The sequence below is a fragment of the Passer montanus genome, unplaced genomic scaffold (genome assembly GCF_014805655.1).
Source record: "Passer montanus isolate IOZ18808 unplaced genomic scaffold, ASM1480565v1 scaffold5, whole genome shotgun sequence".
Taxonomy (NCBI): domain Eukaryota; kingdom Metazoa; phylum Chordata; class Aves; order Passeriformes; family Passeridae; genus Passer; species Passer montanus.
The window spans coordinates 10,227,745-10,253,284 of NW_024369929.1; the positions used below are offsets into that span (position 1 = coordinate 10,227,745).

General features: G+C 46.4%; 1 protein-coding gene across 4 annotated transcripts; it reads right to left on the reverse strand.

Annotated features, from left to right (window-relative positions):
- Window positions 1-342: 342 nt before the first annotated feature.
- On the reverse strand, window positions 343-18,646 carry MINAR1 (membrane integral NOTCH2 associated receptor 1). 4 transcript variants are annotated; one of them, XM_039723556.1, is made up of 4 exons: window positions 18,478-18,646; window positions 9,252-11,607; window positions 7,585-7,839; window positions 343-4,082 (listed from the first exon to the last, which is right to left on the reverse strand). In XM_039723556.1, the coding sequence occupies exons 2-4, from the start codon at window positions 11,559-11,561 to the stop codon at window positions 3,885-3,887; spliced, it is 2,763 nt and encodes a 920-aa protein (XP_039579490.1). In that variant the 5' UTR covers window positions 11,562-11,607; window positions 18,478-18,646; the 3' UTR covers window positions 343-3,884. The 4 variants fall into 4 exon arrangements, with proteins under 4 accessions (XP_039579490.1, XP_039579489.1, XP_039579491.1 ...); XM_039723555.1 differs by having other exon boundaries at window positions 18,319-18,646; XM_039723557.1 differs by lacking the exon at window positions 18,478-18,646 and adding an exon at window positions 17,088-17,477.
- Between the last annotated feature and the right edge of the window lie 6,894 nt (window positions 18,647-25,540).

Genomic DNA, 25,540 nt, shown 5'->3' on the forward strand with positions numbered 1-25,540 from the left:
AGTTAAAGAGGTACCAAAATATTAGTCATGACCTTGTTAAAACAGTTGATATGGCAAAACTCAGGTTTGAAATAACCTATAAAATGAAATATGATTAGTGTCAAGAGCTAATCTTCCAGAAGCCCAAACAATGTGATGCAAAGGAGCTTTTAAAAGAAACCAAACAAACTCATTTTTCATTATCTTCTGCCATCTTATTATTTCACAAGTTAGAAATCCATTAGCAATTCTGCCAAGAACTAAATAGGCTGCTTAGTTATCTAACACTGAGACACTCACATCCCATGGCTATCTTGATGTCCCTGGGGAAAAAAAAAACAGGAAAAGCAATGGAGTAATAAATTATTATAACTGTTTCATTAAAACTTAGGACACTCTAATTTTCAAGTTTATTTGGTGTTATATTTAAATGAACCAAAAGGCAACATTGTACAGTAACATTATAAAATAAAATTATTACATAGTACATTAACCAAAGCCCCATTTAAAAAAAAAAATCCTAAAAAGTCATTTGGGGACATATCCTACTCTTGCTCTTCTGCACACATGATTTATTAAGCTCATTTAAAGCAGCACTCTTATTTTTAGGAAAAGCAAAATGGAATTTGCCCCCAAAATGGAGTATCTTTTCTTATAGTTTTTGCAGTTCCATTTTATCATGTGTAATATATCAAGTTTATAAGGCATAAATACGAAAAACAGTTCAATATGCTGATCATAATTTTAATTAAGTAATACAATCTAGGACACTTTTTCAATCACACCAAGGATTACAATGTACCTATAGCTTTAATTTCTTTTTTTTTTTTTATACAAAAGTCTATCATATGGTATACAGTGTATTCTAGTTGGTAACTGGTTCACAAGGTGGATCACAATATTCTTGCAGGTTAATATGTCAGGATTTCACCTAGTTTGTGCACTCTGTGCAGGCTTCCTCCTTCCCTGGCTGCTCTCCTCCAGCAGCAGCATCCCAATGCTCCATCTCCTTGCCTGTTTTCAGAAGGGCTCTGTGCCAGATGCAAATCCCACTGGGAATGGCTCGGGATGCTCATCCCAGGGGTGCCAAGGGAGCCAGGGAGTGGAGGAGATGGCAGGGCAGTGGCTCACAGAGGTGTTTGTGGAGCAGGGAGCCAGGTCTGCTCTCCCAGCTCCCCCAGGCTCCTGGAGAGAGCCCTTGACAAAGCACAGTGTGGTGTGTAAGGAAACCACTGAGCAATGGAGCGGGTGCCACCGGCTGCTTGTGCAAAGTAAGGATGGGCAAAAGCACCTCAATAAATTAGGAGGCAGCATGGATGTTTGGGATGTTGAGTGCTTGGGTTGGGCCAGCCTCACATCACCCACAGCTCCACCACCTGCAAAGCCTTCCCAGGATTTTGGGCATCTCTAATGCAAGACTCATCTGGTGCCAGCTGGATGAGTTGCACAGATGAACCCTGTGATCACTAAGACCTCCCCTTGGGCTGATATTATCTAAAATCAGATTACTGAGATGCCCTGGTGAAAGCACTGCTGATTTGGGGCTGGGGGCAGCAGGGCCAGACCATTCCTGGTAGTGCAGAGGGGCTGGAGAGGGCAGGGGCTCTGTCCCCACTGCCCCTCCAAGGGTCGTGTCACTGCTGCTGTGGGCAGATGGGGGATTGGCACTGTCCCCCCACAGGACCACACTGCTCCCCCAGCAGCCAAGGAAGGGTGTCAGAGGGTTCCTGACATCACCTGAAACCAGGAATAGCTTTTTCTACATAGACAATCAACCTAAATTGTGCATGAGGCAAACTGCAGAGCAGTGTCCTCCAGAGTGTTTTTCCCATGTCTAATATTAGATATCTTGCTGGCAGCTCTGAATTGTCCCCAGAGGTTTCTCTACCTGCCTATATTTACTACGCACGGATCCTGAGCTCCTGTGCTCAGGTGCTCTGAATCACACCATAACCAAAGGCAGCCTAAAATAGACAGTGTGAATTGCTCCCTCCCTGCTGTGACTCCATCCTGCAGCATCTGGGAGGAAAGAGAAATTATCTTAGTATTATGAATGGGCCAAAGTCACAGAATTTGGGTCAGGATTCAGGCCAGGCAGGCACAGGTTTTGTCTGTGGGCCTATTCTTGTTCTCTGTTTGCTGATGGGACATCCAACCCTGTGCTTACACTTATTTTTCTGATAGATTAACAGTCTCAGGAATCACCTTTCCCTAAATAAAGCACAGCACGTGAGCAGCACACAAACAGCTCTCCATCTGCAGGAAAGAACTGACACACGTCTAAAGTCACAACAAAGCCTTCTCCTCCCACACACCCTTCCCTCAATACTTTTTTTAAACCAGTCAGAAACAAACAGTGAGTGCAGCACATCCCAGAGAGCCAGAGGAAAGAGCATCCAGTGCTTTCTTAGCTGCTGTGTCATTGTGTAGGGAGGCTGATTCTGAAAAAACCAAAATTACCCTACATAAAGAGCATTCACTAAAAGAATCTCCTTCCCCTTCCCCTTCCCCTTGGAGGACCAGCAAGATCACACTATTTCCTGAAAATCCTCTTTTTTTTTTTTTTTTCTATACTTGACAGAAGAGTAATACTGTCTGGATTTTTTGCTTTCACTAACCATGACAGGCAATTTCTGTCCCAGCTTGAGAATTCCATCAAACCTGCTATTTGCATTTGGGATAAAGCATCAAATGGACATTTCCCATGGGATACAGACTGCTTGCTGTCCAGCAGATTCAACCATCATTCTTAAGTACATTAGCAAGAGGGAAGCAAAAGATCTCCCTGTGCTGAATGCATTGCACCAGCAGCAAGTTTCTACCAGTGCTGAGAAATTGTGCCCTTAATATAAGTGCTGAGTAACCACCAGCCCTGCTGCTTGAGGAGCACTTGGGACTGTATAGAAGGCTTGCAGGAAAAGGACTTCCATTAGTACCCATTATGCTGTGATTTATGTTATGGGCTTAAAATAGCAAAAAATTAAACAGTTCTATTTAACCTAGAGTCTAAAAAAAGGCACAAAGATTTTGTGGAAAAAAAAAAAAAGTAACCGTTCAGATTACATTTCCAAGAACTTTAACAGAGTGTTGCTTTGATTTGCCAGCTTTGCTTGCTGGCAGGAGTGAAATTGAGACAATTTCACTGTCTGCAGAGGTAAAGAATACCCTTTTGGCAAGGCAAGTTCTCCAGCTCTATGCAAATGTTATTCAACAGAAGTAACTAAAACCTCTTGTGATTGCTTTAAAACATAATCTTTTTGGTCTGCAGCACATTGCACTTAACTAAGTACTCAGTGATGATACAGTGGGTCTTAGGGCAAGACCAAATACAAAGAGCCCTTTTTAATCTGAACGTAGGAATGAACTCTGTTCACAGCTACACAGTCTGCTTTCAAACAAATGATCATGAAGTACATAAATACTATAAAATAAATACAATACATTCAGAGTTTTCAACACTGTAGAGAGCTGTTAAGACTTCCCTAGCTCCTCAATGTAATGCATATAGAACATTCCCTTCTATACAGTGCTACCTCCATGTACCCACACCTCCTTTAAATGCAACATAGCTCAGACAACTTTCCTCTCTTCCCTGGATTCTCATCAGTCTCTGATTCTGTAAAACATTATATCATTTCTTTAGGAAAAAAAATATTGCACTTCTAAAAATGCATAAAAATCGAACCGAGTTCCCATTAACTCCACCACACTGTCTGTTATTTAAAATAGGACTTTTCCAAAAATGTATCTCTAGTTGTTCTGCATTCTGCCTCCAATCTCCACTGGGATATTCTCAGAACATCGTCCCTTAGCGAACTCCTTACAGTTTTGCCAGCAGCCCTTTGACACACAGCGCGAGCTATCCGAGACACAGGTGGCTGGGAGTCACAGGAGCGTGCCCAGGCTCAGGATTTCATGGTGCAGATGGGAACCACAATGACCAGGATGACCGTGCAAGCGGCCGCTGCGATCAGGGCAGCGATCTTGCAAACCTTTGCCCTCCTGAACTCGGCTTCTTTCCGCTTCAGCAAGGAGTCGTAGCCAGGAGTATAAATGTCTTCCATCCAGTACTCTAAGTTGTTTGGGTTTAAAGATTCTTGAGTCTAAAAATTGAAAGGAAACGGTTGTTAGTTGTCTGGGGTCTGCCATTAACAAAAAAAGTGAACAAAGCAGATGTATCCAACTGCACCTGGATCTGCTGTCAGGATAAAGTGGGTTATTGCCACTTCTCACACCCCTTCATCTCCTGGTCCCAATTCCACAAAGCTGACGAAAGTCGTAAAAAAATACTGCAAAAAATAGACTGCTGCAACAGTAAGATTCTGCTCCAAAATCCCTCACGTACCTCTGATTTACCGGAAACTTCGTCATCTTGGATGGCATTTAAATAGGATCTCTTTAATCTGCTCGACAGCAGAGGTGTCAGCAAGAGCCAGCCTGTTACTGCTAATAATTTTTAAATTATTAAAGCTCAGCTGATGGGAAAGGTTCTTAATATATGCTCCTCATGCAGTACATTTTATAAAGCTAACCCTAATTTTGTCACCATGACTTGCTTGCAGGGCATGATAACCCAGTCCCATCCAGCTCTGCTGCAGGGGCAATTTACAGACCCCTCCTCTGGAATGGCATTGCCTGGGGACACAGGCAACCTGCAGAAATTCATCAGTATTTCCATCTGAATTGCTTATTTTTTTATGTCTTACAGCTTTTTGTTGCTAAGTATTTATGAGCTCTTAAAGCTTTCCATTTCAACCTTGCTTGTTTTTTTCCCCCTTTAACCTGTGTTAGAGGAAAATAAGGGGAAAACTGGGGAAACCCAAACACTATGCATTATATAGAACTTATCAGCAGAAAGGAATAAGGCAAAAAGAACATTTTGAAAAATGACAGCATTTCCCCAAAGCTGTCTCCTTTATCTAAGGCTCCAAAAGCCCATTTCTTTTAAAAAAAAAAGAGATTCCATATAAAAATATTACAGTGAGAGTACCCTAACACATACCATTTCTGTGCTAGTAACAGTCTTGATCCAAAGCTTGTTGGACACTGCAAAGAAACTCCAGCTGACTTGAGAAGGATTTGACTAATCCTTCAGCCTTTAATTGACTAATTCAGATTTTGTGGCCACAAGCTACTGGCTGAAACTTTGTTTTTCCTGACAGCAGCATTTGTTTTATGTAAAGAACTACTAAAAGAAGTGATTCTATAGCTATCTCAGAAATAAGCAATGAAAATTGAGCAATGGTTTTATGACCATTTAATGGACACCTCTATGATAGTGTTAGGATGCTGAAACAGAGGCCATCAGCTACATCTGTGATTGTATCTTTAGGGCTTTGAATGACCTGTTTCAGCCTTGTGAAAAAAAGGCAGCAATCTCATCTCTAAAGGCATCAGAAAATAGCCTGATACTGTTTCATCCCAGTGGATCATCATACACAAAGCAAAGCAATGAATCTCACACAGAGCCCACACCTGGGACAAGCTTTGGGCCTGACTAGTTTTGCAATTTCTTTTTTTTGGAGGAAAGCCCAGCAGACTCGTCAGGCTCCAGGAGAAATTTTAAGTAAACAAAGGTAGAAAACCCCCAAAGATAGGCATAGTATGCTTCAAGGAAATTGCAGTTTTGGACCCGTCTGCCTTGGCATTGACCTTTTAACCACTTCAGAAGGAAGATGCATTATTAAAAAGGCCCATTACTGTTAATCAGCTTCCTTTCCCATTTCATTGCCAGACGTAGGAATGTTCATTAAGGCATAATGTATTTACTTTCAGTTCTAATAAACTTAATCACTGGGAAAAAAAGCCCCCACTCATCAGTCTGTGTCTATTTTTTAAGTTTGTCAGTAAGCTCCATTACAAAGTCTAGACATGGGCTTTGTGGGGCAGATGCAATTCTGACAATCTTTTTGGAGGGAGAGAATCAAACCAGTAAACTTCTATCACCTTTATCCTAAAGATAAATGATGGCAATAAGCCGATTTCTCTGGTTTGCTCACAGTCATGCAGAGCTGCTTACAGAGAACAAAACAGCCCAACGAGGAGCAGATGGAGAACACTTCTCCCAGAGGGGCTTTGCTTCCAAATATCACCTCCCTTATTGCCTCACCCAGCAGGTAAGTGATGCTTTGTGACTGCCTGCTGCAGAGGAACTTCTTCCAGCCCATTCCTATTCTAGCACACAGCCTGCAATGCCAGGGTTAGGAATTTAGTAAGCCCTCTAAAGCTTTTAAGACCCAAAAAGCAGCAGGGAGCTGAGGCAAGATGCGGCCTGCTCCCTGTGCTGCTTGGTTTCTCTCCGAGTGCACATTAGTCACAGCAAGGAGCAGGGGCTGGTGAGGACAGGGAAGTTTGCACGTGCCAAGCAAGGAGGTGAATTTGTTGTGCACAAATTCCTGCACAAACACTCATGGGAGTTGCACAGCAGCACTGTGTGGGTGATGGTTTCAAATCCAAATCAGCCAGCTCAGGGTCCTGAGGCACAGCATCCTGATGCTTTCCTAGGGATTAGTCTGATGGGTTTGGAGCTGGCTTAGGTACCTCAGCACTGAGCCATTGAGGGCTGGCGTGGAGCAGCAAAGTCTCAGACTCTTCCCCAGCAGCCAAGCTGTGAGACAAGAGACTCCCTCCTGGAGCACAGCTGTACCCCAGAGACTGCTGCCCACAGACCCCTAAATGCCTGAGGTCAGCACCAGACCTCCCCACTGATCCTACATTCTACTGTCAAAGTGCATATAAAGGATACACAATTATTTGCACATCAGTGTGCATTTCACTGTGTGACATTTTTTTGGTTTTGAGACCAAGAAATGCAACGTTTCTTTGGTCTTTAACTCATTTTGGACGTCATTCTTCAGGTCTCCTCTTTAAACCTCTGCTCAGATATTTTCCTTACTAAAAGATATGTTCTGTTTATCAGACTATGCAGGGTATCCAGTGTGGGTGCTCATTTTATGTCAGGTTTGTGATTTCATGTTGAGAAAACATTAATGCAAAATTTGAATGTGACTCCTCTGCTTGTTGCACAAGAGCCTGCACACTTACAAGCTGAACCAAAATGCAAACTAGACACAGCATTAGTTGCCTGGCTGGTTTCCAGCAGCCACTTCAAAGCTTCCACAGTGACGTGTTTCAAAACCAGTCGTGGTATTGAACATCTTCTACAAGTATTTGATGTCTCGTGTTCCTAGTAAAATGGAAAAAACCCCAACCCTAACACTGCAATTCCCTGTGAATAATTCAGAGACAGAGGAAAAGGCAGATCCTGCACCACTCTGCCTTGCTGCAGTCAGGGACCAGCTCACCTCTGCACTCCCTTATTCCCCAACTCTTCTTTAGAGGTACTAAAGCCATCTTCTAAGATGGCTTAGAAGACATCTCTCCATTGCAGAATAAGCTGGGAGCATCAGCCTGTCAAGGATCACCATTCAGCAATGAAACATTCACATTCCTCATTGTCCCTGGCCAGGATGGATAGGGATCAGCAAGATTAGAGGCTCAACAATCCACAGCTCTTTCCTGAGCTATCCAAATCCCTTCTTAAATGCATATTCTGGCAACATCCATTTGCAATCAAGCCATTCAAATTAAACAAATGAGACTCACTTGTAGATCCAAGGCTGCAATCTTGCCTTTATCCCCCGAATTCCTCGTGTATTCCTCTATGGTCCATGATGGCTGGGCACGTTTCACTTCAGCCAGCTCTGTCAACCTCATGTCTGTGTAGAGAGGGTTGCTTTTCATGTGTGACTTGAGTGATGCAGGGTAGGGATGAGGACTAAAGACTTGTTCAATCAAGAAAGCATCTTTTGGTTGTTTAGAGAGTCTATGTGGCTGTGGGATTTCATATTGCCTGTCTGCCTGCAATAGGGTTTAAAAGAATTTGAGAGAAAAAACAAGACTATGAGGGAGTTAAACACAAAAGACAGAGATATTCCTTTCAGAAGCACCATATAATAAAAAATAGACCAGCTAGGATAAGGTTTTTGGATGGCCTTCATCCATTTGCCCACCTTCTTCTCACAAACAAACCAAAGAGGTATTGAGGTATTTCACAGACACAATTCCAACACAAACACAATGCTGACACAGCAGAAGAATTTTAGAGATAAAAAAAGTATTCTGAAAATGGCCCTGACATCCAGAGGAGCCCAGCTGATCTGCAAAAGCTGAGAGACACAAGCAAGCTTCCAGGTTTGTGTTTCCAGATCAAATCCTAACATGAAGTATTCTTCAGGGATGGCCCCAGCCTGACACTGCAGCATCCATGGTACCATCCAGTGTCAGCCACAGGCCACTGAAGGGGTCTGGGAGGGACTCTCAAAATCAGCATGGCATCCTAAGCAAAGCAATGTGCACAAAAGCCAAGGTTTGGGCTGACTGAGGACGGCCTTCCTCCCCCTCTGCAGTCTAGCAATAACCCATGCTTTGTGGTTTCCTGTTCACCCAAACACACTTCTTTCCACCAAACCTCTGCTCTCAACCCTTCTCTGCACCCATACCCCACTGCAGAAGGCACAGCATGCCTGCTGTGTGGTCACAACTGACCAGGGGCTGCAGGACCCCTCCCCAGACAGGAACAAGCACCCCCCTTGTGCAGCTTCACAGAGCAGCACCCAGAGCCCCAGGACATCCCTGGGGTCAGTGAAGGAGCACAGGGAAGATGCTGGGAGGATGGGCAGAGTTTTTCTGCCCAGCCAAACCGAGAGCACAGCTACACTGCAGCTCCACAACAGGAGGCATAAGACTCATTTAAATGACCATGAAAGTCGGATAGAGAGAACATAACTACAATGAGCACCTCACTGTTCACATACAAGGTTTTTTTCCTTGAGGGATTTGAATCCATGAATCTATTTTATAGAATACATACTTCTCTGATAAAAGCCATCACAATTCAATTTCAAAATATCCTTTCTAAAACAATCACTAGACAATTTCAATTTTTCCCGCACCCTTTTCACCAAGGTAATTACCAGGCCTCCTTACATTGCTGTAGATGATGGAGAATACCATCACCTTCCCAAGATGTCACCCACATTACCACCCTTTCTTTGCAAAAAAGCAAAGCTTTTGAGAAGCAGCTTGGCCATTTTGCAGCTGCCAAGCAAGAACCTACAGGTACAAAACCACTCAATTATGATAACAATAAAGGCAGGCATAACATGGCAGGGCAAAGCATTGTCATACCCCGAGGCTTGTGATGACTATGGAAGGCATTCATAACCACATTATTTTTAAGCATTTATTGTGTGAGTTAAAGTTGAAATTACCTCTTTAGATTTCCTGTGCCAGTCCTTATTTTCTCCTCCATCTCTCTCTTTCACCTCCTCCTCTGTAATGCCAACTTGGTTGGTGTAAGTAATAGCTCTCCAGTCTCGGGGAGAGTTTGAAATACTTGCTATTTTGGATTCGGTTGCACTGTTTTCTTCTGTTAGTGATCTTGATGATCTCCTAGTAAACAAACTTTTTTTTAAGGCTTTTACTCGAAGACTCTCACTATTACTTCCACTGGCATCTGAACAGCACCATTCTGGATTATTCTCCAGTTTGCCTCCATGAGGAGTATTGTGGCACTGAAATATCTGCGGGGAGTTGCTCTCATCTGACGCGGCATCACTTGTCAAAGAGTTGAGATCTATTTGTACACTGACCTTCTCTGGCTGCTGGATTTTTTGATCCAGCTTGCTTAATTTTCCCAGGACTTGAGAGATTTCTTCTCGGACACCTGAGAGAGATTCCAGTTTCTTCTCTATTTCACCAATCCTCAAGACTAATTTGCAGACACTCGTTTTCAGTTCATCATCTGTGTTACTGACATCTGTCCTGACCACTTTATCCAGTTTGTTACAGGCACTCCCATTGGAGATCTTTGTCAAATTGTGCTCAGGCGAGCTCTCACAGTCTGATTTATGCACCTGAGACAAGGAACCGGTGCTGTTGTAGCAGGAGGACTGCATCACTCCCGTGGAGCCGCTGATGCTCATGTCATCCAAGAAGCGGAAGATGTCACTGATGTCATCACTCACGATTTCAGAGTCGTCATCCGACTGCTTCAGAGAGTGCCGCTCGCCGTACTTGGCTTGGCCTGCTGCACACAAATCCTTGCATTTCTTGTGCTCCAGAACCTGCTGCTCCGTTTGCGTCCCAACACTCATGGTCCTGTCAATGCTTAAGATCTGGACAGAAGTACAGTTAATGCTTTTATCCTTAAACTTTTTGACTGGCTCGTGTTTCTCCACATCCAGAATGGAAGGAATTTCCTTAGGTTTATGCCCGTTGGGTTTCACAGCATAGTTTGCCTGCATAATTGGTTGCTGATCTTTTGCATTTAGGTAGGACTGATGCCTGTCAACTGAAGGAAAGTTTGGAGATGGGTTGCTTGAGCTCTGGTATCGTGGTTTCTCTTCAGACTGCTTCCTATTAAAAAATGAACGTTCAAAGTCAGGGACCTCCTCAGTATTTAAACTCCAGCTTTTAGCTGGCCAGGCAGTTTGCTTGGTTGGCTTTCCAGTCCATTTTTTTGTTTCCTGTGGTCCAAGAACAGTAGTTGGGCCAAAATACGTTGAAGCTTGAAGATCATCTAAACTTTCATGCTTCACTCGCCTTTTGTCCGGTATAGGAGAATAAATTGGATTCAAGTACTGGCTGCTGTATGGCATTTCAAAGCTGTGGTTGAAGAAAGTCTGCTTAGAGCTTTCTTTCCTGTTCTGAGGCTCTCTGTGTCCATCTTCTGGTGTTTTGTTGGATGGTATTAAGTTGGGAGATATTGTAATCAGATTATGAAAATCTTCTTTGAATATATGTCTTTTCTGGACACATGACTGCATCATGAACGGCTCATCATTTGAAATGAAAGTTTCCTTTATGCCTGCACTTATAGGCAAGGAATCCTGGTCTGAAATAGATTCATTTTCAATGTTCATGGGGAAGTACGTACTCTGCATCTCACAGGGTGGGGACGTGGCGATGGAGTAGGACGCCAGTGCCTGCAGCCTGTCCAGAGAGGCAGCCCGGCCCTTCATGTCCTTATTAACACCAAGCAAGAAGTTGGGTTCTGATGAGGGGACGAACTGCTGGCAGTCTTTGCAGTCCATCTTTCTGCATTTCGAAGACCTCCTGACAGGAAAGCCCCGGCTGAAGTCCTGGTCGTTGAGCTCACAGTTGGGCACACAGTCAGGCACACAGTCTGCCATATTGCAGATCTCCGTGTCAGACCTGCAGGACTCGAAGGACTCCTTCTTCTTCACTTTGTGCCTTGCAACTGGAAGCTTCTCCTTGGCCACTCCCCCGTTCATTTGTATGAGGTTGAATATTGTTACTATATCTGCTGCAACCATGATTTTCTTTGATTGCTGATTGTTTACAGTGCATCTCATTTTGTCTTTGAACAAAGTCGCTGGGAAATTAGGATCCAGGCAAGCAGTATAAAACAGCACGCTTCTGAGCTTGGCCAACTGGGATAAATCAAACCTTGCACACAGGGACTTGCAGAGATCCTGGTAAGAAACAGTATTCTGCTTTGTGTCCAGCTCCTCCAATATCTTCACCAGGAAGAGTGAGGATTCCTGGTTGGACTCCATGGCTTAAGCGTATTTTTCCGTTTAGCCTGGAAACCACGTTCCACTTCTACAGCAACACAAAAGAGATTGTAAGTCACCCACAGGTAATACCCAGGGCCTTGCAACTCAGCCAGAGGTGGGGCCTGACTCCCTAACCATGCCATCCAGGGCTTGCTTTTATAACCCATCCTCATGCTCTGAACTTCAGGCTGCAATCCTAGCATCCAATAAATCAATACTTAAATGGCATCGGGGTTTTATGCAAGTAGGCTCCTTTATGCCAATGTCTGCTAAAGCAACCAAGTGAATAAACAGAAGAAGCTTTGGAGAGGCTGAACTAATGGCAGATACACAATAGCCTGCACAGAATTTCAGCACAGAATTTCTTACCAACTTATGAGAGGTTCAAAGCACAGTTTGAGCATCAAATTGTCTGCAATAATTCCACTCCTAGCCTAACCAGGGCTGATCTACTGTACCATGACATGTTTTCATATCTGAACGCAAATGGCTCTGAAGAAGATTTTCTGTCAATAAACTTCTGACATGTTTTTAGAAGTAATCTGAGAACATAATTGCCATCTTGCTTACTTTAAACCATTATTTTCTCCTCTGCTCTGAATTATCTCCTTTGGGTACTTTGACATATTTTTTTCCAGAAATACCTTTTCTTAAATATAAGATTCAGGAATGGAAAATTTGCCAGGTCCCACATGAAAAGTCTGTGTGGGCCCCATTTCAGCTCTAAAGTCCAAAATTTAGCAAAGAACAGAAGGAGTTAAAAAAAAAACAACACCTTACTGAACCTTGAAACCAATCCAGCAGATGCTAGAAGGCTGGCTGCCAATCAGGATGGATTTGAAGACAGAGAAATATCAAGGACAGAGAACATCCTCTTCAGTGATGTGCTCCCAGTGAAGTCTAGGAGTGCATTTCCATTCACCATCCCGAAATGACAGGGCAGAGGTGAAGAGCAAAAGCTTCACATTTATGTGGATAACAGGAATAGCTCGAACAAGCACAGCTAACACTAGCAAACATCTTGGAGAGAATATAAACCCCTGCACTTTCAGAATTGAAGCCAACCTTCAGCTATTATGGATTAGGAAAGGATGTTGACAATTTTTCATCCACCTATTGTGAATATCCTTGTCGGTGTCTCTGCTGCTGGCTACTAGGAAAGACAGAGCACAGGCTGATGCAGTCTGCCAATTGCTATGGTTGGTCACTCTGTCTTTGTTATTCTTACTGATAGGAATGACAAAAATCTTCTCAGTTTCCCAAAAAAGTATGTTATCTTCTCCCATTCACTGCCACCCTTAGATGACCCCTGGAACTGGCCTCTCCTCCATCAAGTGCAGGATATCCACCCAAATGGCAAAGCACTGAAGTTAACATTGCAAGGTTCATTATTACTCATTCTAAAAGGCACCTTTTGATCAAAAACCTCAGGACTCCTGAGCACCACTCCAGAATCCAGGGCTCCTGTTTCATCTCCTGCCCTGACATTACACATCAGTGATTGCTATCAGTGTCAGGAGCCAGAGTACTTCAGTTTTCATAACAAATAGTTACCCAAAGGAATACAGAACAAGTCTCCATATGAACTCGGTTGTTTATTTAAATGACATCTTTCTACTGTGTGTGATCAGGAGCTGAGCAGCAGCAATGTGAATGTATTTCTGTGATTATAAACACAACTCTCAGAAAGCAATGGCTACAGGGATTTTCCAACACCTCTGCTGCATGCCTGTTTGCTTTTAAAGCTCCTGTATTATGCATAGCAGCACAACTCTTCTGCCAGCTGACAAAGGAAAAAAAATGTTTTACTGTTCTGTGCTCAGCTCCAAGAAGTAATGCAAAAGGCTGGAGGAGGGTGCTTGTATCCTTTTTCTCTCAGCAGTGTGTGCTTGGAGGCACAGCCTCTTTCACAGCCTGCCTTTGTATTTCTCTGTCATGTCACCATTAATGATGCTCCCATGCTAGGTCCAAACTCTGTTAGTTACCATCAAGGCTACCAAGTTCTCAGAGAATAAACTTCACGTGTGGAGCTCAGACATTCCCAGCTGACAGGGGACTGGCATTCCAAGTCAATTTTCTGCATGTAATAAATCTGCCACTTGGGACAGGAGTGAAAATATGTCTTTTTGTCACCTCCAGGCTGAATACCAGCAAAAGCAGCTATCTCCTCCTATTTGTAAATTCACAGCTTCTTGCCAACCCCTCACCTGGATATACATTTTCACAGCCTGATGCACACCCTGTGCTGGCCTGCCAGCAGCCTGCCTTCTCCCCACTCACACTCCTGCTAAAACACCCAAGTAGCCAGTCTGCACTAATGTATTTTTGAAAAGTGTCAACCCATTTTGTTCCCCACCTTTCTGTCTCTATTCTCTCATCCCAGTGAGGATATCCTAGGTACAGCTTCTTGAAAATTTTTGCTTTGCACCAAGTCATTCTTTGCGTCATCAGAGGTTTTAACTTAAATTCAGGTTTCTAAACCCATGAATCTGGTAAAACTCAGCTGCAGCCTGATTTGCAAGGCTGCTGAGTGATGACAAGCTCAGTAAGTTGACTGAAAGCCCTGCTGCATACCCCCAGTCTCATGTTGCTTGTACTTAGCACCAACAAGGACCCTTGTTTTGGGGACCCCAATCCATACACAAGCAGTAAGGCAAAGGCACTGAAGCACAGACCCAAAGCAGAGAGCTCAGCTAGGCTGGGCTAGCTCAGTCCCACCCCTGGGCTCCCAGACCCAAGCCTGGCAGGTGACAGTCAGCTACAAAGCAGTGAGAGGTCAGGGATGTGACAGAGGCTTTGAGACAAGGGTGACCAGCAGAGAGCTGAACCTGCTCAGGTGGGAATTCAGCCAGTTCATTCAACTGAGACTCAGCTATGGGAGGTGGAAGCTGAAAAGGCAGGTAACAACCTCAAGACATAGGCCTTGAGGAAAAGAAAGCGAGCTAGGAGCTGAAATAATTTCTTTTTGACCCCTTGGCTGTTCACAAACAGCTTTTTGGTGTGAGAGAATTTTAGGTGTGAAAGATATCTCTGGGCTTCAGCCTGAGCATGGAAATTGGTGCTCCCTTGTGCCAGAGCATCAGAAACATTGCTGCTAGTGGAGCACCAACAGATTGGGGCTGTGAAGAACAGGATGTACTACCCCTAAGGATAATATATAAGGGCCTTGGAATCTTGTTTCCTGGTTCAGGGATGTAAAAACCTGGCGCCGGAATTTTTAGTGGCAGGAGGTATATAGGCCTTGAGGAAAAGAAAGCGAGCTAGGAGCTGGAATAATTTCTTTTTGACCCCTTGGCTGTTCACAAACAGCTTTTTGGTGTGAGAGAATTTTAGGTGTGAAAGATATCTCTGGGCTTCAGCCTGAGCATGGAAATTGGTGCTCCCTTGTGCCAGAGCATCAGAAACATTGCTGCTAGTGGAGCACCAACAGATTGGGGCTGTGAAGAACAGGATGTACTACCCCTAAGGATAATATATAAGGGCCTTGGAATCTTGTTTCCTGGTTCAGGGATGTAAAAACCTGGCGCCAGAATTTTTAGTGGCACATTAAGCTCCTCTGCCTCTTGTCAAGCCTCCTAACAGCCTGCGACAAAGACAGGTGCTTCTTGGCAGGCCAGCCCAGGAGCTGCCACATCCCGGGTGCCAAGCACTTGGCCATGCACCATCTCAGCCATTATGTCCACGTTCATTCAGCATCTCTCAAAGCAGGACCAGAATAGAGCTAGACGTGGCACATAAATGCAGAGCTCTGAAATAAGCTCAGCAAGGCCTTTTAAAGAGGGTACAGGGTCACGAATCAGTCAAAAGCAGCAAAGCAAATGGAAGCACCCACAGCAAGAGCAGCAGCACAGGGTCTGCTCAGATGGCCTCAATTCCACCAAGGTCCTTGTGCCTTACCCTCAATGCCAGCAGCCACACACACCCTCCAAACCCCCCCTCAAACTGACTTTGGTCTCAGACACGTGGAGCTCCCTAGACAAAAGGATGGGATCTGGCTTTTTTATCTTCACCAAGACCATCTCTGACCAAAGGAGCCACTTAACATTTCATCCTTAATGATTTTGTTATATTAACATTGGAAGGGTCGCTTTGACTCAGCTCCCTGAGATTTGACATTTGCTGCTCTAATAGCACAATTATATCCCAGCATGGGCTTGCAGAGCATCAGATTGCACAGCCAGTCGATGGGGGCTGGCTCTCCTTGCACGCAGATGAGCTCCAGACTTACCACAAATCAATGTCTTCTTGCCCTGCACCAGGAGCAATGAACTGAGCTCTCATCTTACCACCAACCCACTGTCTCAGCCTCTGGAGGAGAAGTCCAAGAATGTTACAATTGCAAGCTCCATCCCCAGAGGAGCTCTCTGCTGCACAAAGGGAATATACTGTTCTATTTTCTGGTGTCTTTAGGAGCCAAGCCTCCATGAAAACTCTCCCCTGTGGTTCTCCAGACCAGGGGAATCTGCAGACTCTTTAATGCATCTTGCTTCCTTGCAGGAAAGCCAGAATGCACTTCCCATCCTCACCACCTCCCAAATCAGCAGTGGTGTGGGGGTGCTCCCCTCATCTCCTGCCTACCCTATAAATTTGCCATCCACAGGAATTAATGAAATTAGTGCTGCTTCCCAGTTGCCCTGGCTGCTTTCCTGTGACTCCTTCAGCCCAAACCCTGCCCTGCCAAAGGGTCTAAGGGCAGCACACATTGGGGCAGATAAACCCCAGCACAGGATTCAAGAGAACAGTCCCACCACTCGACTTCCCTGAGCAGCTGCAGGGTGGCAAGGTGCCCTGCACGAGTCTGAATCATGGCCACTGGCATACAGACCACGTTATCTCCCTCCCTTATTTCCTCCTTCATTTCCTTCCCTGTTCTTTGTGCCACTGACATTTGCTCTCCCCATTTCCCAATCTCCACAGCAGGTTCAGCTACCACACAGATGTGGCTTCTGGAGCTGTCGTTTCCCCTCTCCCCTTGATTTGCCAGCCAAGAGGGAAACAGCATCCTGGTTTTGTTCCCCCCACGGTGACTACCGGGCCACCCCGGAACGCCACTACGGCAACGCAGCGGCAGAGCGAGCCTTGCATAAATCCCCCAGAAAGAGGCAGCTACTTCAGCACAGCAGAACATTAATACAGAGCCAGTGATGTGCTGTTTTACTATTAACTTCAGCTCATAAATCATTCAGCCTGCCTTCCCAACACCAGATACTATAAAACAAGGCAGGCAACGCTCGCCTCACAGGAAATGTAACCCGCCAAGACGGAATTCAGTTTTTGTTTTCTCCCTCACTCATAAATCCATTTCTCTGTCAAAATATTAAGAAATTTCTGAAGGAATAGAGACCTCGAGCCCCATCTGGCTTCCACTGCACACAGACACAGAGCTGGCACTCGGGGAAACAATGCCCATTTCCACACACCTTACTCCTCCTCCTCCTCCCTCCAGCCTTCTGCTGCTCATTAGAAAGAAAACTAAAACACACACTTTGGAGCCCTGCCCGTGCAATGGCAACTGCTCCTCTCCACCTTTCATTGAAGAGAAAAGTCCTCCTGACCAGTCTGGCACGGGCTGTCTCCTCCGGACGCTCCTCGGCTGCGCAGGAGCAGGGTGGGCTCAGTCCCTGGGGCAGGTGGAGGTGGGTGCCGGCTCCCGGGTGTGGTTTTTATCCATTCCTTCAGAGCCGAAGGGAAGGATCACCTGCCTGCCGGGAGCTCACGGTGCCTGTGCACCCGCTGTGGCCAGCGGCTCGCTGCTGCTGCTGTGCACGGGAAGGATGCACAGCCTGCACCTTCCCGAGCATCCCGCTGCCAGCAGCCTCCGGGGGTCACCGGGGGTCGCTGGGAACAGCACGGGAAGAAGCTGATGTTTTCTGGCTCTTATCTTGCGTGAATGAGCCCTGGAAAACCGCGCTTTACAAACCCAGCTCCTTACCGGAGGCAGGCTCTGCTGTAAAAGGACTCTGCACAACACTTCAGCTTCCCCAACAACCCAGAATTCAGCGGTTTTTAAAGGGTCTGAGTGCCTAAATTAATAGGGAACTTGTGGATAAAAGCAGCGGACCCTCACGGCTGTACAAGAGCTCAAGTCGAACGGGGTTTGCCATTGATTTTTCTTGCACAGTAACATTAGGCTGATTATTTGCATGGTTCAGTTATGCAATCCAGGTAAAGGTATCTCTACGATCTGGGAAAGTGCAAACAATCATTCTAAAACTGTGAAATAAATTACTTGAATTATTACTGCATCATATACTCTTGGTTATTCTTTGCCAACTCTTGGCCCATTCAGACATACACAAATACTGTCCTCCCAATACATTATTAGAGCACATCCAAGCCACATTTTTACCGGAATTTTTTGCATAAGGAGACACCATTAAAAATACTGACAGACAAACACAAAAAAGTCTAATTGAATTAAATGTGAGCAATTTATCCCATCTGTGGGCAACCTGGATTTTTGCACAGCAAGTCTCTAACAATCTCACTGCCACGCTGCCCCCTTGCCCTGGTGGGTCCAGTTTCCCTGATCCCCATCCCTTCAGACTCCGTTTGGGGTTGGGGTCCCTGGTGCTCAGCCCAAGGGTCACCCACTTGCTCCTTTCGGGCAGATCAGGATGTGCGGGACTAAAGAGGAGCTGCCAAAGTCCCAGACGGAGTTTCACGATTTCGGAGCACCCCCTTTCCTAGAGAGCTCCACCAAGAGGCAGGACCCCGGGGCAGCGGTGGGGACCACAGGGGCTGCGGGGTCTCTTACCTGCGCTCACTCCTCCTTCTCGCAGCCCGGCGGGGGCAGCCGGTGCTGAGCGGGTCCCCGGCACCCCCGGGTGCTCAGCGCCTGCCCGGGGCTGGGGAGCATGGGGGGCTTGTCCTCGGCGCCCCTCTCCCCCAGGCACCTCCCGCACCTGGGGCTCACCTGCGGGCTCCGCCTGCCGCCGGCGCGGGCAGCGCGGCCGTCAGGGCTGGACCTGCCGCTGCAGCAGCCGCTTCCCGGCTCCGGCCAGGAGGAGGAGGATGAGGAGGAAGAGCCCGAGCCTGAAGCCCCAGCAGGATGCCATAGCGCCGGGCTGCGCTGACAAAGGCGGCAGCAGGTTGGCATGGGAGGAGGGAGAGAGGGGAGGAGAGAGGAAAGAGAAGGAGGGGAGACGGGAGGGAGGGAGGGGGCTGCACAGGCCGAGCCTCCCCGCACCGCCCCCGGTCCCGCTGCCCCGGCCGGCCCCGGGCGCTGCCGCAGCGGCTCCGCAGGGACGGGGCGCGGGGCGAGGCGAGAGGCAGATATTCCTCTTCCCTAAACCATCGCATCCCTATGATTTGTATTATTAGAGTGAGTCCCGGCGCTCCTCGGGGGATGAAGAGCGCTCGGCTCCAGCCGCACCGCTGTCCGGGCAGGGAAGGGGGTGCCCGGCGGGAAAGGGACACGGACAGCCCCTCTTCCCAGCCCGGGACATGCACAGCAGCACTCCGAGGAGGAGCGGCTGAGGGAGCTGGGGCTGTTCAGCCTGCGGGAAAGGCGAGGCAAGGGTGACTTTATCGCTCCTTACAACTCCCTGAAAGCAGCTGGTAGCCAGGTAGGGGTCGGTCTCTTCTCTCGGGTAACAAGCGACAAGGGCAAGAGGAAACGGCCCCAGGTTGCACCAGGGGAGGCTGAGGCTGGATGTTAGGAAATACTTCTTCACTGAGAAGTGAAGGCTGGAACAGACTGCCCCGGGCAATGGTCATCTCCCTGGAGGTGTCACCATCCCTGGAGGCACTTGTGGACATGTACATGTGGCACTTAGGAACACGATTTTGAGGTGGACTTGCCTTTTAGTGAGTTAACACTTGGTCTTGATGATCTTAGAGGTCTTTCCTCACCTAAACAATTCTGTGATGCTGTGACAGCATCCAGTGCCCACCCCGCATACCCATCGCCCCCGGGGCACCAATGCCACCACTGCACATCCCTGCAGTGCACAGCTGCCCTCGGGCAGGTGGTCCTTGCCGGGATGGGGTCTGGCAGTGCAGAAGGGGCTGACGGTGTGGGAGTCCCCACCCCAGGTGTGCTGTGGCACACGTGCAGTGCCCACGACACGCACACTCGGTCTGGGCAGGCGAGGTCTGCCCTCAGCCACAGCACTGCCTCTTCCCCTGCTGCTGGCTGGCTCGCCACGCCACGGAAATACTGCAGAGAGTTTTTAATAGAGGTGTTGCTGGGTGAAATAAAGCAGTAAGATGTCAAAGGCTCGACTTCTCCTCTCACTTGCACTGTTTGGGGAGTGGACTATCAGCTTTCCTTTCTCAGATGAGCTAATTTGAAGGGTTGTATGCACAAGCACACCACAGCCCTCAGACCCCTATGGACAAACTGGCCTAAAACTATGTGGTTTACTCATTCTGACAACCTTGGGAACAGAGCTCTCTGCTTTCCTAAGAGAAACAAGGAGTCAGGAGGGGGTTTTTGTTTAAAACCCACTGATGTGCAAGAACTTCCACTGACTTTGAAGAATAATGTGTGTGATGCAGTGTATACATAATATCTGTAAAGACACTTAATGCACACAGCAGCTAATACAAGAGGAGAGGGTAAACATACATCCTTGGAAATGGAAGAAAAACATGTTTATACTACATTATTCTTACCACTGCTTAACAGCATTAAAAGAGGGAGTGTCCTTGGGCCCCATTTTCCATGCTTTTGTCAGATATTTTTTTTGTCTATAAGTATCCATTTACTTGCAAATTTCACGGCTGGATGATTTCAGCCCGACACCACTTCCTAGAGTACATGCCTTCAGGTCATCAGAATAGTCAGAAGAACTCTCTGTACCCTTCAGAACTGCACACACCAGAGAATAAATAGAAAACATTTCTTAGGCCGAGTTCAGGTGTAGCTGATCTTGATTTTGCCCAGGTTTCCAGAGCCAGCTCCCATAGCTGCCACCAGAGGAAAGTTTGGTGACTTCGCCTTTTGCCTTCCTTGCTTGCATTTCAGCATGCAGAAATTACATTTAATTGATGGCAAGGGTTTCATTATCTTTTTGTGCACTGTGACTGGCAGCATATAATTAGGAATCACCTGCAAAAATTGGTTTGAAACAGTTAAACACGGTGCAGACTCATATACACAAGATGCTGATTTCACACTGGGAGCTGTGTCCCAAGGGCTCCCCTCGGGGCTGGGGAAATCCTCTCTGAGCACCTGGGGTGCTGCAGCTCTGCAGGAACACCTGCCCCCCTCCCTCTCCCTTGCCTTCCAATCTGGACTCCAGCTCTCCTCCTTCCCCAGGCCAGATTTGACAGCAGCTTCAGTGGGAATTTCGTCCAAATTTCGTCCAGGATCAGCTCTCCCTGTCCCCATTCTCCATCTAATTTTAGTGCCATCAACTCCTGTCTCCCCTCGCCACCTTTCCTTGACATTTCTGCTTTGTTCTTCACTCTTCCCTTTCATCTTCTCTTTCCTTCAGCAGCTGGCACATTTACCTTGTCTGGCTCCCCCATAGCCTCCACCTTCCCTCCAGGCCTCCCAGCTTTCTTTTCCTCTGCTCCAGCAGCTCCTTCCAAACTAAACAGGTGACCCACAGCATGTAGATGTCTCCTCGTGTCAGGAGTGTCCAGGATTGAGCACCAGTCCCAGTTTGATTGGCACCAGTCCCAGTTTGATGTAGATGCCTCCTTGAGCCAGAGGTGTCCAGGACTGAGCACCAGTCCCAGTTTGATGTTTGGCATCTCAGTGCTGCAGAAACAGTGCCCAGTTCCTCACAATCTCTGCCCTACGTAGCACAGCCCTAACATAAAGATATTTCAGCCCAATTAGGTTGCCAGGGCCAGAGCATATTCCTCATTCATACGTGATGCCAATTCCAGCCACACAAAAATGAATGCACTGCCACTGTCCTCTCTCACAGCAGCAATGGTGCTTTTTATTTGTGCACAGGAATAGTTCCACAGGGCTGGAAACACTGAAGCTGATGGATGCAGAAGGGGAAACTGATGTTGAGGGTAAGGTCTAGCAAAGAAAATCTACCTTTCATCATTTCAACACTCACTGGCTATTTCTCTGAAACTTTTTGGCTCCCTTTCCATGTGAACAACTCCCTGTGGAGAGCAGATTTTTTCCACTCATGTTTTATCCACAGTCTTCTGCAAAATTTCCTCTCTGTTGCAAGCTCTCTAGAGCAGTGTGCATCCAAGGAGCCAGCAAAAACACCAGCAAGCCTGGGCTCAGGGCTCTCATTTTGCCTTTTCTTGTTAGCAGTGGCTGCAGCACCACAGAGCTGCTGTGTGCTCCTCCTTGCAGAGACTCAGCAAGCCTGGGCCCAGGGCTCTCATTTTGCCTTTTCTTGTGGCAGTGGCTGCAGCACCACAGAGCTGCTGTGTGCTCCTCCTTGCAGAGACTCACACAAGTATTTATAAATTCAACCCAAGCTGCTTGTCCCACTGACAGCAAAGGGACTGCCCCAAGGGCTCATCTAAAAGCACTAACAAGTCTTCATGCAGCAAATCTTTTCTTCACCCTCTTTATTGTGACCTCTGAGCAAATTTGTGCCTTTAGAAAAGTGAGACCAAAAATCCATCAGTCATCTTGGTGTTTTAGCTGCTTTCAGGAACCCCCAAACCATTTCCTGGTGAATTTCTTTCACTAAGAGGTAAAAGAAAACAAATTCCATTAAATGGGACATGACTTTACCTAGCACCTTCTTCAGCACAGACATTTCTTAGACAGCTAGCAGCATTCTAATGGTATTAAACTGTAGGGAAAAAAACAGTGCTTTGCCAATTTCACCTTTAGTGCAGAGACTAGTTTATATTTTTCAGTTCCAGTAGCAAGTCCTTAATCTCTTCTGGGTTTACTTTTAAGAGAAAGAGAATATCTAAAGCCCAAAGCATAGCCTGTGCTGGGAGTACAGTTAGTTACACTCCAAGCAGACAAGTCTCTCTGAGCCTGCTGTGCTCCCTGAAGTCTTTAACCAGGATTTGGGAGCGCAAGGCAACCTCTGGGGGAAGAGCCAGACAACCCAGGGCACTGCTTTCTTCCTCTCTGTCTCGGTCTGGGTGAAACACTGAATCCTTCCCTAGCTTAAAGACAAATACTAAAACTTTCTGCATCGTAAAATAGCACTTAGCAGTACGGAGCCTGCAGATTGCTATTTTTATCGAGTACTCCGTATTTGCACTTCCTCTGAAATCTCAGCAGGGTCTCAATATTGCTGAAGCTGACTCCTGCAGCCAGCATGCACACAGGCTGTGCCTGGAAAAATGCATCTTGGAGCTGGCAGCAGTTATCAGTGAGTGATTGATAATGGGCAAACTTCTTGTTCAGCTAAACGGGCTTTGGCACAGGATCACTTGAAATATAACAACAACCAGAAAAAAATAAAAAAATCAGTCTGTTGAAGAGCATCCACCCATACCAGATGTGCTGACTGGAGAATATGCCAAATTCCTCAAAGCAGTACAACTTGACAGCAGTTCTAGGCAGAAGTGATATTTTTCCCCCAATGTATTTACAAACAAAAAGAACAGTAACTGTAGAGTAGGATGGGTAAGATAAAATATTTTTGTGAATATTGGTCTAAATTTTTTAATGAGTTTCCCTCTGCTAAACTGAATTTCTTTTCGGTGGGTGTGGCAACAACTGGCTTTTGCTGGCACAAATATATGACAAATATGCACCTCCCATGCTGCATGTTTGAGCATTTGTAAAGTGCACTTTTAAAACCATGCAGAAAAATGCTGATGATTAAAGTGGCCATGGGCTAATCCATCAGAGAGAAGAAATGTCAGATTTAGGTTTGTTTAACCAACTCAAACTCAAAACCAGAACAATTTCATTATTTATATTCATGACTAATACTTCTCTAAACGAGCCTTCACTTCTCAGTTCTGGTCTTTGTGAATGCATTGCTAACCATGAGCAAAAAGGGTAAGATTCAGACACTTCTCAGGTGATGGCACAGACAAGCTCCCTTCTGGAGTGAACATGCACAAAAGCACAGGTGCAGCAGATTTTAGGTCAAAAGCGAAGGAAAAGCTAATCAAGGGGTTGCTTTTGAAGTGCAGCCCCCGGGAGGGAGTGAGTGCTGGGGCTGGGCAGATGGAGCCACTGTGGCTCACGTTCATCCGTGCCCTGCCGTCACTCCGGCAGCTCCCTGGGCACTGCTTCCCCATCTCACAGGGGAAGGCAGCAGCAAGTGTGACAGGTAAGCAGCTGCCACTTTGCAGGGCTGCCTGGAGCACAGCCCCAAACAGGCTGTGTGGGATCTCAGCTCAGGGCTGGAGAGGTGTTTGTTCCGTGTGAGCTCTTGGGAAGGTGTTACCTTCCACAGCGAGTGCCAGAGAGGTGAAGGTGCCTCCAAGCTGTGCAAACTACGTGCAGGTTTCTTGCACGTTCAGGTGAATTTTCTGTGCAATCTGTCTCTCTCTTGGTTACTGGCTCATCCCCAAGCCCATCCAGGTTTTCTAAAGGAGAATCAAAATAACCTTCCCAAGAGAGTCAAAACCTGAAGGGAACCTCTGTCATGCTCTGGGATGGAGGGTGGCACAGCTCTGCCTTCCTGCTGGCTTCAGCCCTCACACAATTTCAGAGCTGTGACCTGACCAAATGTCCACTGAGGCCAGAGGAGACTTTGCAGTCATATCGATGGATGTCTGATTGTGCTCACTGGCACTTAGTGATACACCAAACAGTCTCCAGATTTCTTGTGGTCACCAAGGAATTCACAAATGCCTTAGCTTTTACTGCCCTGAGTAATTATTTATTGGGATGGCCTTTTTATAGAATCTCCTTAAAATGTCCATCCAGGTTTTAAGGCCAGTAGAGACTATTAGCTCATCAGTCTGCAAAATAACATATCCCATAGCATTTCACTCAATAACCACCACTGTGTTTAGCTCAGCAGTTAGCATTTGATTAAAAAGCATCTTCCAGAAAAGCCTGCAGTCTCCACTGAAGCAATAAAGAAATTAAGAAACTACCATTTCTTTCAGTGGTTTATCTGGTGCTTCGTCTCCTCTTGGGTTTAAAAGTAAAATGGTTTTAACACAGAATATCCCCCCACCTTTCAACACCTCTGGACACTTGGCTCGGGAGCACCAACCTCTCTAGCCCAGCATCCTCACATTTGCATCCCCCACAGCAATGTGACAGAGAGTTTCTTGCAGAGAAATGCCTGGAATTGTCATAGAGGATTGAGCTCTTCATCCTAATTCCAGCCTTGCAGCCTGGAAAAAGAAGGAAGAATCTTTGCAAATTATTGTTGAGGAAAAGGACAAGTTCCCATTTCTTCCAGGTGGATTGGAGGAAAGCAACTATTGCTGTGATGGAGTGGTTTCATTCTGACTCCTTCTCCAGCTGAATCAGAAGTTGCACTGCTCTGCCTTTTTCTCCCTCAGTATTCCTGTCTTGCTTGTTCTAAGCTCCAGTTTCTCATCTCCTGTCAGTTTTGCTCCAGGAAACAATATCACATTGTGGGAACAGTCCAGTTTGTTCATGTATGATGGTGGGCAGGGATGCACCTCCACTTGACCTTGGCTTCTTTGGCCCTGCTTTTATTCATAACCATTTCCTGGATCTTCACTGGGGGAATAAGGATCATGTATTAACCAGATGCTCCAGGGCTTTCAAGGGATGGAGCAATATGTTCTGGCTGAGCCCATGCAAAGTGGAGAGTCAAAAGTGAACTTTTGCAACAACAGCAACAGCTGCTGTGTGGGGGCCAAGGTCAGCTTCCCTGGGAGGGGAAGGCCTGTGGGAGAGGATCTGTAGAAGCTCTAAAGGAGCTTTTTTACAGGTTTCAGCTCAAATCTCTAAATCGTTCCCTGTTCCTAGCATCCATACCCCTGACCTGAGTTTGTCTGCCTTAAAATCCTTTGAAACGATGTTTGTTTTTGTGCTCCCAGAGTGAAGAATAGTTCAGAGTATCTATGGAAAACTCATTCTTTGCTGGCTTCTCCAGGCCACTTTGTACCTCAATGTGGTGCAAAATTCACTGGCTGCCATC